Source organism: Eurosta solidaginis, chromosome 4, assembly GCF_040869045.1.
Source record: "Eurosta solidaginis isolate ZX-2024a chromosome 4, ASM4086904v1, whole genome shotgun sequence".
Taxonomy (NCBI): domain Eukaryota; kingdom Metazoa; phylum Arthropoda; class Insecta; order Diptera; family Tephritidae; genus Eurosta; species Eurosta solidaginis.
This window is the reverse complement of record NC_090322.1, coordinates 121,034,387-121,049,799: the sequence shown is the minus strand read 5'-3', so window position 1 is coordinate 121,049,799 and position 15,413 is coordinate 121,034,387. Positions and strand designations below refer to the sequence as shown.

The 15,413-nt window shown below is 39.8% G+C and overlaps 1 protein-coding gene and 1 non-coding gene across 3 annotated transcripts in view; one reads left to right on the top strand and one right to left on the bottom strand.

The window, feature by feature from the left end:
* Positions 1-3,317: 3,317 nt before the first annotated feature.
* On the top strand, positions 3,318-3,390 carry TRNAR-UCG (transfer RNA arginine (anticodon UCG)). The gene has a single exon. It is a non-coding gene; the product is annotated as a tRNA-Arg (tRNA).
* A 148-nt stretch (positions 3,391-3,538) lies between these two features.
* Grip84 (Gamma-tubulin ring protein 84) overlaps positions 3,539-15,413 on the bottom strand; it is a 57,066-nt gene continuing 45,191 nt past the window's right edge. The window contains exons 10-12 of one of the 2 annotated variants that reach the window (XM_067782687.1): positions 14,801-14,947; positions 4,073-4,177; positions 3,539-3,879 (exon numbers count right to left, since the gene is read on the bottom strand). In XM_067782687.1, coding sequence (XP_067638788.1) covers positions 3,655-3,879; positions 4,073-4,177; positions 14,801-14,947 — 477 coding nt within the window. In that variant the 3' untranslated portion in view covers positions 3,539-3,654. The remainder of the gene's footprint in view (positions 3,880-4,072; positions 4,178-14,800; positions 14,948-15,413) is intronic. The other variant, XM_067782688.1, reaches the window with a different exon arrangement.

Genomic DNA, 15,413 nt, shown 5'->3' with positions numbered 1-15,413 from the left:
ATGAAAAATTTCTTTTGACTTGACATTCTTCTGCACGGCGAATTGGTTGAATTCGCTTTGCCACCACCTGGTATGGATTCGCCTTGGTTAGTGGAGAGCGAAAAAAGCTTTGAATGTGTGGGTGAACTAGTTACCTCCGTCTTGTAGGGTCCTAATGATCCAGAGCATTCCCGTGAGAATCGAGCGTGATACGGAGCTAGATAATTCACTGGATGATGGCTTATGTAAATCCGACTCAGGGACGTTTTCCCATGTGAACTTAAAAACTAAACAGCTTTATAAACACAAATTTTATTTACAAAAAATATTGTTAAAGTTTACTTGTGAAAAAAGCCTTTAGATAGTTCGTGAATCACAAAGTTTGTTAATATATTTTCACCCAATTTTCAGCTTTTGTTGCAAACAAAGCATAAGAATTTGACATTTCTTTTAGCTGGAGTCATTGGTGCCGTATGTCGTATCGCTGTATCCGTATCCCTAACGTAATCAGCTGTTTATCGTTACGACGGTAAACCAAAACCCAATTGGTTGGCTACGATACGGTTACGACCTTAGCGGCACCAATAATCGATTGCATTGATTCTCATAAGGTTGGTCGAATCAGCTGTTAAAAGGTTACCGATACGGTTACCGATAAAGCACCAATGTCTCCAGCTTTTGACTATCTGCCACATTTTGTGTGCCGAACAGGACGCTTAATGAACGATACCTTCGTTGTCGATATCGTATGCTAGTGGCACTATGAACCTTACGTTGATGTTTATCGTCTAGCTTTACTTTAGGGGGACTCATCTAACCGTATAAATGCCTTATAAAGTGTGTAAACGTATAAATTTATCTAGTTTACGCACGAGCTGTCAAATTTTGTATGAAAAATCATTTACACAATTTGTATAAATTTACGCGCACATTTCATTGTGTAAACGCGGTAAACTCAAAGGAATGCAACCTTGCAGACATTACAGCAGGCATGTTCATCAAAAATCTCCAACATCAGCAAGTAAAGGCGTTTTAGTTTTGATTTTTCACTTAGTCTTGGCATTTTTTAATTTGTATAACAATCAAAAAATGTTGTTCGGCAATAATACAGCTGATAAACAATCAAGTTTATCAAGAGTATTACTAGGTGCGTTCATATAACAGCGTGTGTAAATGGATATAATTTTACACCTTATAAGTTTATATGCTATCATGAGTCCCCCTTTTATTCTTATTCGGCAACTGCACGACAGCCAAGGCGAATTCAGTACCAGGTGTTATCCCAACAGCTGATTGCTTCTTCTTGATTATTTTCCATACAGCGCCTTATACTTTAATATGTCAGTTAATCGAAATCAATTAAAAATTTCTTTTGACTTGACATCCTTCTGCACGTCGAATATGTTGAATTCCCTTTGCCACCACCTGGTATGGATTCGCCTTGCTTTTCCACCACCTGGTATGAATTCGCCTTGACTACAGCAATTGTCATAATTGTTTTCGCCCTTTGTTTCTGACACCTTTTCTTCGCCTTCAAAGCAAAGGACAACGTAATACTGTTTTCACACAGACGGCTTATTGAGTCATAAAGGCAGTTTTCTACATTAAGAAGCTTATTGAGCTCAATCTTCCCTGCAAAATTCGAATCTATAATTATTCCATTAGTAGCTAATCGAATGCCTAATGAAGTCAAAAGCACAATGCAACTCTGTTGGGAGCGTTCAGTTTCTTAGTTTTTGGTGTGTTCAGTGCTTAAAATGTCATTTGTCAAAGTAAATGTCATTGTCTGCATGGCGGAACGATACAAAGTGGCCGCATCGAATAGCTGATTATAACCTTTTTTTATTTGATTTGATACATCAACTTCCGGCGCAGTATGATTTTGACATTTGTCCATCGAATTTACAAAAACAAAGTACATGGAATTCTTATTTATGTATGTAGGTATGTCACCATGCTGCCACCTTGTATCGTTCCGCCATGATTGTCGGTCATATAGCATTGTCATTTTATTCGCTTGACATTTCATCCTTCATACTAATCGAGCAGTTACTTCTATGTGAAAGCAAAAAATTTACGATTTCATTAGAAGGTGAAATGAGATCATTAAGTTTCTGTGTGAAAACAGTATAAGATTTTGCTGTTATCTTTTTGCTAATCGTGCCACAAGCAGGCGAAGGACGATCGTTTTGGACACGATAGCTCCAAAGGTAATGAATTTGTGTGAGTGCTCCCAGACCTCGCCAGTAAAATAAATTTTCCCATTCGGTACTTTTCCAACGTTTCTCACAATTAAAACAGCAATTTAACAAATGAATTAACGTCTCGAGTCTCAGAAAATTGGCCGCTAATTTTTAAGCTAGGCCAGAGCAGATCGCAAACATAAAAATTATAGCAAAGTATTAAAATTGTTCGCCCAAAGACGCTCTATAGATAGTTATTTCATTACTAAAATTTAAAATAACCAAAGAAAAATTAAAAAAAAGAAATACAATATAAGAAATCGATATCAAATGTATTGCCAATTGAAATTTGAACCTCTACACTTTAGCTTATTTTGTTATGTTGATTTTCCGACAGGGTGGATAATGATGTATATTGGAACGATTTTCCGTCATGCTTTGTCAAATTTGGTTTCGAGACAAACCGGTTTCGGCTTGGTTGTGCCATCATCAGTGTCGATTTAGGTCCTGATCTGTTGTTGTCGTTTGTCTTTGTATTTATAGTTCGTAGGTACATGAGCAGGTATTTTCAAATTTATGCTTGTGTATATATATGTGTATGTGTTGTGTGTTCATTCGGAACCGAGGGTAGTTTTCCTAAATAAAAATTGGAGCCGTACCTCATCAAGTTCAGCCACGACAACGGCCAATGTTAAGTTGTCAAATTGTTCGATCAATATATGAGTAAATTGCTTTTTTTTTGTGAATTTCTTTGAATTGGCGAGTTGCTTTTTGTGACTTTCGCTAACTGAATACTAAAATCATCTCAGGTCAAAAAAATTGTCCTAATGAAAAATCTCAAATTTAGCAATTTGAGATAGGACGGAGTTACAGAATTCAGCTGTTAGATAAAAAATTTGGTCGATTCGCTTAGCTTTGACAGCGTCATAAGATGACAAGATAAGCCTCCCCGTTTTCTTCGCTGTGTAGCAACCAAAATGTTTATTTACATCCGCCTTTATGTACATACATAGGTATTAAGTGGTATTTTCCCACTGGGTAACTTAATAAAGTGAGCTTTTAGAAATGTAGCTACAACAAAACAAAAAAAAAAACAACGAAGAACATGAGTCGCTCTACTGGCTATATACGTCATTGAGCAGGATAAAGCAAACAGGCCGTGTGGCCTAATGGATAAGGCGTCGGACTTCGGATCCGAAGATTGCAGGTTCGAGTCCTGTCACGGTCGCGGAAAATTTTTTAAAATTTTTAAAATAAGAATAATAAACAATGTTTGGCTCAACAAACAAATAAATATTTTTTAAATCTAATGAAGCGTATCAATTCATTTTATAGCTTACCAATGGATTACACACAAATAATTATTCTACGCAGTGTTAAAATAGAAAGTATTTTTATTCAACTAATGAGTTAACAAAAGAAACTGTAATTACATGTACAGGTATGTGCAAATACGAAATACTGCTAGTATGGATCCAAACCATTTTCGTTACTAATGTGAAATCATTGAGTCTTTAGCGCACAATTTATCCATTTGTTGATTATAAAACGAATTGAAGTTGATGCGATGAACGAGATTTATAAAACGGTCCGATGGATTATCCGATGCCACATCATTGATTTGTTTCAAAAGTCCAATCAATAATCCGGTGAATTCCAGATCAAAACGTTTTACGCGCTCCGAAAAAGTATCATTTGGTGCTAGGGATGATTCGGACTTGGGAAGAAAATTATTATAAATTAAACTAGATTTCGCATAAATATTATTTACAATGAAACAAAAAATTTAGTAATGTTTCAACTGAAAAACAAGAACTAATTTAAATGAAATTGAGGGCAATTTAAAAAATAAATATTAAAATGTATGGACATAGACATGTCCATAGTAAATTTCTTTCAAATATGAATACCTGCTTCTGACTCGAAAAATCTACATCCGAATCAGAATAATCCTCATCATTGCTGTCGCACACCATTGACTTAAGCTCAGCGTCAAGAAAGAAAGGCTGGGATTTCTTTCGAAGCCATGGGGATTAAAAAGTACAAAGGGAAAATAATGCATATCATGCAATATAATTAGATTATTATATATAAAACTAGTAGAGTACACAATTATATATGTATGTATGTATATGCGTTTAGTATGAGGTTTTTCTTATTCAATCAAAATTTTTTGCAAGGCATCAACCCGATTAAAGTAACGTTGCGGTTATGGTTCCGGGTTTGTTCTTCAATATTTATTTCGATTTGATTTTCATAATTAAAATACAAACTAAAGCTTGTAGACAAAATAATGCTTGTAGGTACATATAAAGTAAACAAGTGAGAATCGTGTTCAGGTTATACTAGGTCGAACTAGGCCTATGCTCAACAAGTTTGGTATGATAGGCTTAGGCTAAAGAAGTTAACTAAATATTCATAGCACTATTCGTGAGAATTTTTAGCTAAAATATTGGGAAATTTCCCATATTTACTACGATGTGAAATTTTAAGATATTGATAATAAAGTTTTCACCTGATATAACTGTCCTATATCAATTTTACACAGAGGCTTAATGAAATATCTAGTCAAGTTTTCACATTAGCATTGAACTCAATCTTCTATATAAAATACGAATTTTAATTTTCTTATAATTGCTTTAACGGCGGCCACCGTGGTGTGATGGTAGCGTGCTCCGCCTACCACACCGTATGGCCTGGGTTCGCACCCCGGGCAAAGCAACATCAAAATTTTAGAAATAAGGTTTTTCAATTAGAAGAAAATTTGTCTAAGCGGGGTCGCCCCTCGGCAGTGTTTGGCAAGCGCTCCGAGTGTATTTCTGCCATGAAAAGCTCTCAGTGAAAACTCATCTGCCTTGCAGATGCCGTTCGGAGTCGGCATAAAAAACATATAGGTCCCGTCCGGCCAATTTGTAGGGAAAATCAAGAGGAGCGCGACGCAAATTGGAAGAGAAGCTCGGCCTTAGATCTCTTCGGAGGTTATCGCGCCTTACATTTTTTTTTTATAATTGCTTTAATGAGTAAATGGAAAAATAATACTGAATAAAAATTATTACGGAAGTGATTAAAAAATCTTTGCTGATCCTTTTATCGAAATAACTGTAATGCTGTTCTACGATACTACCATAATCAACTAGGTTGTTTGCAATATGTTTTTATGCAAAAACGACCAGTCTTGTGATTCAATTAAATTTATGTTGAGTTACTTTTCCTTTCAGAATAAATTTCACTTTGTTTTTCTGATATCATATGAGTTTAACTAATTCTTTCTATGTAAGTTTTTGTAAAAAAAAATTACTGTTGTAGTGAGAAAATATGCTAAAATAAATTTTGTTCTACCTTTTTTCGGTTCAAATTAAAGATTTAACCCCTGATGATGCCAAGGAGTTTGGCGAAACGTTGGGTAAAGCTATGATTCAATCCCAAGAGGTTTGCTCGGCTGACAAATTTTTTGACAATTGCAGCCATTTTGCTCCCAAATCGAATTGACATCCGTTAACTGTGTTGTTTCTTTGCGATTTTTCGAAAAATAGTAGTAGAAATAGGAAACAATCAGTTTACAAATAAGTACTTAGAATATTTTTTTTAATTTTATGATGAGTTTATTAAATATGCCATGATCTATTAGTGTGGCTGAACATAAGTTTTATGAAAAGTACGGACACCAAGGAATCGTACACTCTCGTAAACTTATGAACATACGAAACCTAAACTAATTCAAATTTCATCGTTCAACGTCAAAAACCCCACTAGTAAATCGATTCACGAAAAAATGTCATTAGTAAATAATGTAGGTGCCATAACGAAATGTACTCATTGAGCATGTTAACTTATTCATTCCGTATGTTCGGAATATTCGTCTTCATTTAAGAATTTGGGGAATCGGTTAATATTTGGAATATTATGTATACACTTATTTGATATATTCGGGCCTCGTGTGGTAGTATCAAAAGAACGTGTTCCGAATATTCTAAATTAACGGTTTATCCGCAACACTTCCATGAATACTTAACGGAAGAGTTTCCCGAAATTTCAGAATAAAAAGGTGAATACTCCGTGTGTAGCAGGATCGCACAGAAGCTTTACTCTTCTGTCAAAATCAAGGCCGGAATTAAAAGTTCTAAGACAATAAGCCATTATTATTTTTTTTTTTTTTTTGTCACTTCATTGCGGCTGCTGAATAGAGTATCACCTCAGCTGCCTATTCAAAATCGTCCTATCTCAAGATAACTTTCAGTAATTTCGCATTTCAGGATTTGTCACAAAAACGCCCTATATTACAATTAGATGGAAGAACGCCTTATTTCAGAATAATTTTTATTAACACCCACCTATACCAAAATGCATTAAAATTATGCTCATATAGGGAGTTTTTGAAAAAAATTTGAGATAATGTAATTTTTTTTGTTTTTTTCAAACAAATTCTGAAATAATGACCAAACCAACATAGCTCTTTATCAATTCACGAAATTTAGAAAATTAATTAAGTCCCCCAAAACCTGTTGGCATTTACAAATTTATTATCACTACTAATATACTACTAAAGGTACTTTTCTCTTACAATTTTCTCTGAAGGGGATTGAATTATTCCCCCTTTTCCTTACTTCGTAAAAGCAACCCGTCCAGATTTTTTAATTTGGGAGTGTCAAAGCTCTGTCATCATGAGAACAAACCTCTAGTAATTAAATCATGGAGTAAAACTTGAGGAAAAACAAGTAAGGAAAGCTAAGTTCGGGTGTAACCGAACATTACATACTCAGCTGAGAGCTTTGGAGACAAAATAAGGGAAAATCACCATTTAGCAAAATGAACCTAGGGTAACCCTGGAATGTGTTTGTATGACATGTGTATCAAATGAAAGGTGTTAATGATTATTTAAAACGTAGTGGGCCTTAGTTCTATAGGTGGACGCCTTTTCGAGATATCGCAATAAGGGTGGACCAGGGGTGACTCTAGAATGTGTTTGTACGATATGGGTATCAAATTAAAAGTATTAATGAGGGTTTTAAAAGGGAGTAGCCCTTAGTTGTATATGTGAAGGCGTTTTCGAGATATCGACCAAAATGTGGACCAGGGTGACCCAGAACATCTTCTGTTGGGTACCGCTAATTTATTTATATATGTCATACCACGAACAGTATTCCTGCCAAGATTCCAAGGGCTTTTGATGTCGCCCTGCAGAACTTTTTCATTTTCTTCTACTTAATATGGTAGGTGTCACACCAATTTTACAAAGTTTTTTCTAAAGTTATATTTTGCGCCAAAAAACCAATCCAATTACCATGTTTCATCTCTTTTTTCATATTTGGTACCAAATTTCACAAGGATTGGTAAATTTTTATTCGACTTATGGCATTAAAAGTATTCTAGACGAATTAAATGAAAAAGGGCGGAGTTACGCCAATTTTGAAATATTCTTTTATCTTTGTAATTTGTTGCACCATATCATTACTGGAGTCGAATGTTGACATAATTTACTTTTATACTGTTTTTGTTAAAATTTGACTTAAAAAAAATTTTTTTTTTAAAGTGGGCGTGTTCGTCATCCGATTTCGCTAATTTTTATTTAGCACACATATAGTAATAGGAGTAACGTGCCTACCAAATTTCATCATGATATCTTCAACGACTGCCAATTACAGCTTGCAAAACTTTTAAATTACCTTCTTTTAAAAGTGGGCGGTGCCACGCCCATTGTCCAAAATTTTTCTAATTTTCTATTTTGCGTCATAAGGACAAGTTTCATCGCTTTATCCGTCTTTGGTAATTAATTATCGCACTTTTCGGTTTTTCGAAATTTTCGATATCGATAAAGTGGGCGTGGTTGTAGTCCGATTTCGTTCATTTTAAATAGCGATCTGAGATGAGCGCCCAGGAACCTAAATACCAAATTTCATCAAGATACCTCAAAATTTACTCAAGTTATTGTGTTTACAGACGGACGGACGGACATGGCTAAATTAATTTCTTTTTTCACCCAGATCATTTTGATATATAGAAGTCTATATGTATCTCGATTAGTTTATGCCGTTACGGATTACCGTTATGCGAACAAAGTTAATATACTCTGTGAGCTCTGCTCAGCTGAGTATAATAAAGATTTTTCATTTTAAATTGAAAAGACCAGCAAAGCCTACACAAAAAACATTCATAAATTTTTATTGTTTACAAAACGGACCGCATATTTCGATGAAATTTGGAACACATTCTCCTCGATTAGTTTATAAATTTTGAGAAGTTCATAATTTTCTTGTTAATCTCCAATATACATATGTATAATTGAAGAAACTTAGTCTTAAAATTAATTTTAAGCGTAATAATATAAAATAATAATAACAATAACAATTGGAGAAACAAGACAGAAATTTATATCAGCAAATAAGAAATGACTTTATATGGCATCCGTGGTCTGGTGATAGCGTGCTCCGCCCACCACACCGAAGATCCTGGGTTCACGCCCTGTGCAAAGCAATATCAAAATTTCAGAAATATGTTTTTTAACTTAAAAGAAAGCGGGTTCTTCCCCTCGGCAGTGATTTTGGCAAGCACTCCGGGTATATTTCTGCCATGAAAAGCTTCTCAGTGAAAACTCATCCGCCGTGTAGATGCCGTTCGGAGTCGACATAAATCATGTAGATCTCGTTGTTGTTGTTGTTGTTGTTGTAGCAATGCTCGCCCCACCTAATAGCCGCGACCGATCACAAATTGTCATCAATATCCTCTAACGGGAGTCCAAGGAAACTTGCCGTTTCAACAGGGGTGGACCATAAGGAAAGGAGTGTTAGAGGCGTTGGTTCCACATTACAATTGAAGAGATTGTTGGTGTCATGTGGGGACACGTTGCAAGCGGGGCATACATTTTGTATGTTGGGGTTGATTCTGGATAGGTAAGAGTTTAACCTGTTACAGTATCCAGAACGAAGTTGAGCAAGAGTGACACGCGTTTTCCTGGGGAGTATGCGTTCCTCTTCCGCAAGTTTTGGATAATTTTCGTTAAGCACTGGATTCACCGGGCAATTCCCGGCATAAAGGTCCGACGCCTGTTTATGGAGTTCACCAAGGACCTGCTTGTGTTTTTTCACTTCATACGGCTGGGTTCTCAGGTGCCGTATTTCCTCAAAATGCTTACGGAGATGACTCCTTAAGCCCCTAGGCGGTGCTGGTTCATCAATCAGATGTCTGTTGGGATGCCCAGGTTTCTGGGTATTGTTGTTGTTGTTGTAGCAATGCTCGCCCCACCTAATAGCCGCGACCGATCACAAATTGTCATCAATATCCTCTAACGGGAGTCCAAGGAAACTTGCCGTTTCAACAGGGGTGGACCATAAGGAAAGGGGTGTTAGAGGCGTTGGTTCCACATTACAATTAAAGAGATGGTTGGTGTCATGTGGGGACACATTGCAAGCGGGGCATACATTTTGTATGTCGGGGTTGATTCTGGATAGGTAAGAGTTTAACCTGTTACAGAATCCAGAACGAAGTTGAGCAAGAGTGACACGCGTTTCCCTGGGGAGTATGCGTTCCTCTTCCGCGAGTTCTGGATATTTTTCTTCGAGTATTGGATTCACCGGGCAATTCCCGACATAAAGGTCCGACGCCTGTCTATGGAGTTCACCAAGGACCTGCTTGTGTTTTTTCGCTTCATACGGCTGGGTTCTCAGGTGCCGTATTTCCTCAAAATGCTTACGGAGATGACTCCTTAGGCCCCTAGGCGGTGCTGGTTCGTCAATCAGATGTCTGTTGGGATGCCCAGGTTTCTGGGTATTCAACAGAAACTGTTTGGTCAGCATCTCATTTCTCTCCCTGATGGGGAGTATTCTTCTGGGGACATAAGAAGACAGCCCGTGGCGATTCTGAGAGCAGTATTTTGGCAGGCCTGTAGTTTCGTCCAGTGGGTAGTTTTTAGGCTTGGCGACCATATGGGTGACGCGTAGCACGTAATCGGCTGGCTAATTGCTTTGTATGTGGTCATGAGCGTTTCTTTATCCTTTCCCCAGGTACTGCCAGCAAGGGATTTGAGGATTTTATTACGGCTCTGAATTCTCGGAACAATTGCGGTTGCGTGCGCACCAAAATGTAGATCCTGATCAAACGTCACACCCAAGATTTTGGGGTGTAGGACAGTCGGTAGCGTAGTGCCATCGACGTGGATGTTCAATATGGTCGACATTTGGGGCGTCCATGTTGTAAATAACGTCGCGGAAGATTTAGTCGGTGACAATGCCAGGTTTCGCGAGGCGAAAAAACTGGAGAGATCAGGGAGATAGCCGTTTATTTTATTGCATAGCTCATCGATCTCTGGGCATGGGCCTGTGGCCATTATTGTGCAGTCATCGGCGTAGGAAACGATTGTGACTCCTTCCGGTGGTGAAGGTAGCTTAGATATGTAGAAATTAAACAAAAGTGGGGATAGGACACCACCCTGTGGCACCCCTTGTTTAATTCTCCTTGGTTTTGATGTTTCGTTTCTGAATTGCACCGATGCCTGTCGACCACCCAGATAATTTGCGGCCCACCTTTTAAGACATGGGGGAAGGGTAGACCCTTCCAGGTCTTGCAGTAATGAGCCATGGTTGTCCGTATCAAAGGCTTTTGATAGGTCTAGCGCTACGAGTACTGTTCTATGGTGGGGGTATTGATTCAAACCGCAATTTATCTGGGTGCTAATGACATTTAGCGCGGAGGTAGTGCTATGGAGTTTTCTGAAGCCATGCTGATGAGGGGCTAGCTGCAAATGTGCTTGGAAATAAGGGAGCAAAATGGCTTCAAGCGTCTTTGCCACTGGCGAGAGGAGAGATATCGGACGATATGACTCACCTACGTTAGCTGGTTTCCCAGGCTTTAGTAGCGGGACCACCTTGGCCATTTTCCATTTCTCGGGTATGTCAAAGGTGGAGAGAGACAGGTTGAAGACATGCGCTAAATATTTGAAACCCTCTTTCCCTAGGTTTTTAAGCATCGGCATGGCTATGCCGTCTGGGCCCACTGCTTTGGCTGGTTTAGCGCGACCAATGGCGTCCTCAACCTCTCTAGCGGTGATGGTGATTGGTGACGTGCTGAATTTGTGTTTATGTGCGTGTCTATTGGCTCTCCGTCTATCTTTGTCGACCGTAGGATGCATTAGGGGGACTCATGATAACATATAAACTTATAAGGTGTAAAATTATATCCATTTACACACGCGGTTATATGAACGCACCTAGTAATACTCTTGATAAACTTGATTGTTTTTCAGCTGTATTATTTCCAAAAAAAATTTTTTGATTGTTATACAAATTAAAAAATACCAAGATTAAGTGAAAAATCAAAACTAAAACGCCTTTACTTGCTGATGTTGGAGATTTTTGATGAAAATGCCGTATGTAATGTCTGCAAGGTTGCATTCCTTTGAGTTTACCGCGTTTACACATTGAAATGTTCGCGTAAATTTATACAAATTGTGTAAATGATTTTTCATACAAAATTTGACAACTCCTGCGTAAACTAGATAAATTTATACGTTTACACACTTTATAAGGCATTTATACGGTTACATGAGTCCCCCTATTATATATTGTCGGCAGAAAGCGCTCGCGCATTTTTTCGCATCCGACAGCACAGTATCGCCAAAGGCGATGGAAACTTTGTCTTTGTGCTTAGTCGGATTCGATACGGACTTTACGGTGGACCAAAATTTACCTACACCGGTAGAGAGGTTACAACCTCTTAGGTGCTCTTCCCATTTCGCCCGCTTGTGTTCGTCCACAAGCAATCTGATGCGCTGGTTTATATCCCTTATTTGGGGGTCGCCTGGATCAAGCTGTCTTATAAGGTCACGTTCCCTCGCTAAGCTCGCGGCCTCCGCCGGGAAGTGGGGCCGGATTTCGGGAATTCTCCCGGCGGGAATGAAATGTGCCGAGGCGGATTCAATGACCTTACGGAAGGCACACTCCCCTTGGCGGGCATCAGTCGGGATAGGGAGGGCAGCAAAGCTGCTGCCTGTTGCAGATTTATATTCTTCCCACTTTCCTTTTTTGAAGTTTATGAAAGTGCGTTTTTCGGTGACGATGAAGTCGGCGGTACGCTCGAACGAAATAAGTATGGGCAGGTGGTCGGATGCCAATGTTACCATCGGCTGCCAGTTGACGCAGTTTACGAGTTCTGCGCTCACGATTGAGATATCTGGCGAGCTATGACAGCTTCCTACCATACGTGTGGGGGCGTCTCCGTTTATTGTGCAGAACGTCGTTTCTTCTATTTGATCCGCCAACATCTCACCCCTACTGTCCGCCCGCAAGTTTGAATGCCATAGGTCGTGATGGGCATTGAAATCGCCTAAGATAATGCGATTGTTGCCAGTGAGTAAGGCCTCGATTTTAGGGCGGTATCCACTGGGGCAACAGGTGACAGGAGGGATGTAGATGTTGATGATTTCTAGATTTGCATCGCCTGACCGGACAGATAGGCCTTGACGTTCTAAGACATTGTCCCTGCGGTCGATGCCAGGATCAAATATATGATATTGCACAGAGTGGTGTATAATAAACGCGAGGCCGCCTCCATTTCCGCTCTCGCGGTCCTTCCTGTGGACATTATACCCAGAGCAGGTCTGCAATGCAGATCTCGCTGTGAGTTTAGTCTCTTGAATCGCAGCAATGCGGATGTTGTGCCGCTTCATGAAATCGACTATCTCCGTAATCTTCCCAGTTAGTCCATTACAGTTTAACTGCAGAATTCTGAAGTGCATGAGGGGTGACGCCGCCACTCTAGGGGTAAGTGACGGGTGACTACGCCTAGGTTGTGGAAGGTCAGGACGCAATTGCTGTTGTGGCCTTGGGACTGGGCGCCCTTGGGCAAGCATTGGGGTACCCGGATGATTTGGGTTTGCGACCTGGCAACATGGCGCGATGAAACCCGTCGAGGGGTTGCCGTCGCGGAGACCACAACATCTAGGAAAGTGGCACCACCCAAGGCATTGAGCGGATGTCGCAAACCTATATATTCTGTGCTGGCAGACGGTGCAAACGGAGGTAGGGACTAAGAGTCTGTTTCCCTGACCTGCACGATTGCTGCCAGAAAAGAGGGGGGGGGGGGGGGGGGGGTAGAGGAAGACGGGGGCAGGGGCTGATGCTCAGCATTGCTACCAGCTCTACTACGAAGGTAGTAGTTATGAGTGGTATCAGTTGTTTGAGTTGTTGGCGCCGTGGGGCGCGAGCAGCAGCGGGTACTTGTTGTGGCTTGCTGAGCAGCGAGGCTGCTGGAAGGTAGTGGGGGGGGGGGGGGGGGGGCGCTTAGGCGTAGACTACGGGACGCCCTTGGGCGTGAGCAGCAAGGAGCCACAAAAGATTATAAAAGTTACGTGGACGTCGGCTTTTGGGATCAAGCTCAGAACCTGTCCGATGCAACCATCCCTTGCACGAGACACACTGAACAGAGTATGACCGTCCTAAAAAGATTCTTTTCTGGCAAATGCAGCAAAACCATTTCTCAGGACCGGGGTCAGGAGACGGACCCGGATTGGGTTCGATACCTTCCCGGAGTAAGAGAATATGTAGCAGTCCTGCTGCAAGGAGCTGCTGGGAGGATGACAATTTGTGGGAGGGACGAAACAAATTAAATGGGGTCACACTGAAATGACAGTCCTTGGTCGGGAAAAATACCGAGTCGCTCCGGTACATAGAACCGACTGCCTTGGGAAGCGTTTCTGGGTATTCAACAGGAACTGTTTGGTCAGCATCTCATTTCTCTCCCTGATGGGGAGTATTCTCGCCTCATTATGCAGATGGTGTTCTGGGGACATAAGAAGACAGCCCGTGGCGATTCTGAGAGCAGTATTTTGGCAGGCCTGTAGTTTCTTCCAGTGGGTGATTTTTAGGCTTGGCGACCATATGGGTGACGCGTAGCACGTAATCGGCTGGCTAATTGCTTTGTTAGTAGTCATGAGCGTTTCTTTATCTTTTCCCTAAGTACTGCCAGCGAGGGATTTGAGGATTTTGTTACGGATGTAGATCTCGTCCCGCCAATTTGTAGGAAAACTTAAAAGGAGAACGACGCAAATTGGAAGAGAAGCTAAGATCGGCCTAAGATCGGAGGCTATCCCGTCTTACATTTATTTATATTTAAAAAAAAGGATGCTCGCCCAATGGCTCTTTTGACTCCGGATGACTCTCAACAACATCTTTTTGACTCCCGGTGACTGGCAACAACAACTAAATCGATGCCTGCCTTGAAATTCCTTAGAATTTAAAATTTTTGTCACACAAGCAAGACAACAGATCGCCATTCATTCACTTTTACTCCGTAGTCAAAGAGTTTTCATTTGTTAAGAGCCGTCACTTGATACTTTGGTAAATTACTCGATGTTTTCTCAGGGGCTGGGCTTTTTTTTTTTGTCAGATATATTTATCGAAATGCCTTCTATACATTTTCGTGGCGTATTTGTGTTTATTTCACTGATTGCATAACATTAATTAATTAATTCGCTTTCCAAAAATCGCAATTACTCAAAGTGACACCGCATAAATATATAGAATGCAGCTAACCAAAACTCCTTGTGAGAAAACATGCGGCATGATTCAAACATTTGCTGGGATGTGTGTTTTCGAACCGACATGGCATGTGAGATTAAAAAAAAATGGTACACATATAAAAAAAGTTACCTGTATGAACTCGCAAAACTTTAAGCAAATGTTGCATAACTTAAAAATTGAACGATTTAATAAAGTTGTATCAGTTAGCATGCAATTTTTTAAGCACGAGTCTAGAAAGTCCTGATGAAAAGAAAGCACTTCATCTACATTTTCAACCTGAAATTAAAATTTATATATGAAATTATTTTTATTTTATTATAATTTTAATGGATGCGATAATAAGAGTAACACAGTGCCTGTGATCTAAATAGGTGCAAAGAACTTTCTTTGTATTTTAAAGCCGAATGTTTTGTGTTATTCTTCCCCTGCAGAATATTTGACTAGCGTTGCGCTATATCATTTGACGGCACCGATCACAAATTGTCATCAATGTCTTCTAACCGGAGTCCAAGGAAACTTGCTGTTTCAACTGGGGTGGACCGTAGTGAGAGGGGTGTTAGAAGCGTTGTTCGACATTACAATTGACGAGATGGTTGGTGTCATGTGGGGATACATTGCAAGCAGGACATATGTTCTGTATGTCGGGGTTGATTCAGAATAGGTATGAGTTTAACCTGTTACAGTACCCAGATCGAAGTTGAGTTAGAGTGACGCCCGTTTCCCTGGGGAGAGTGCGTTCTTC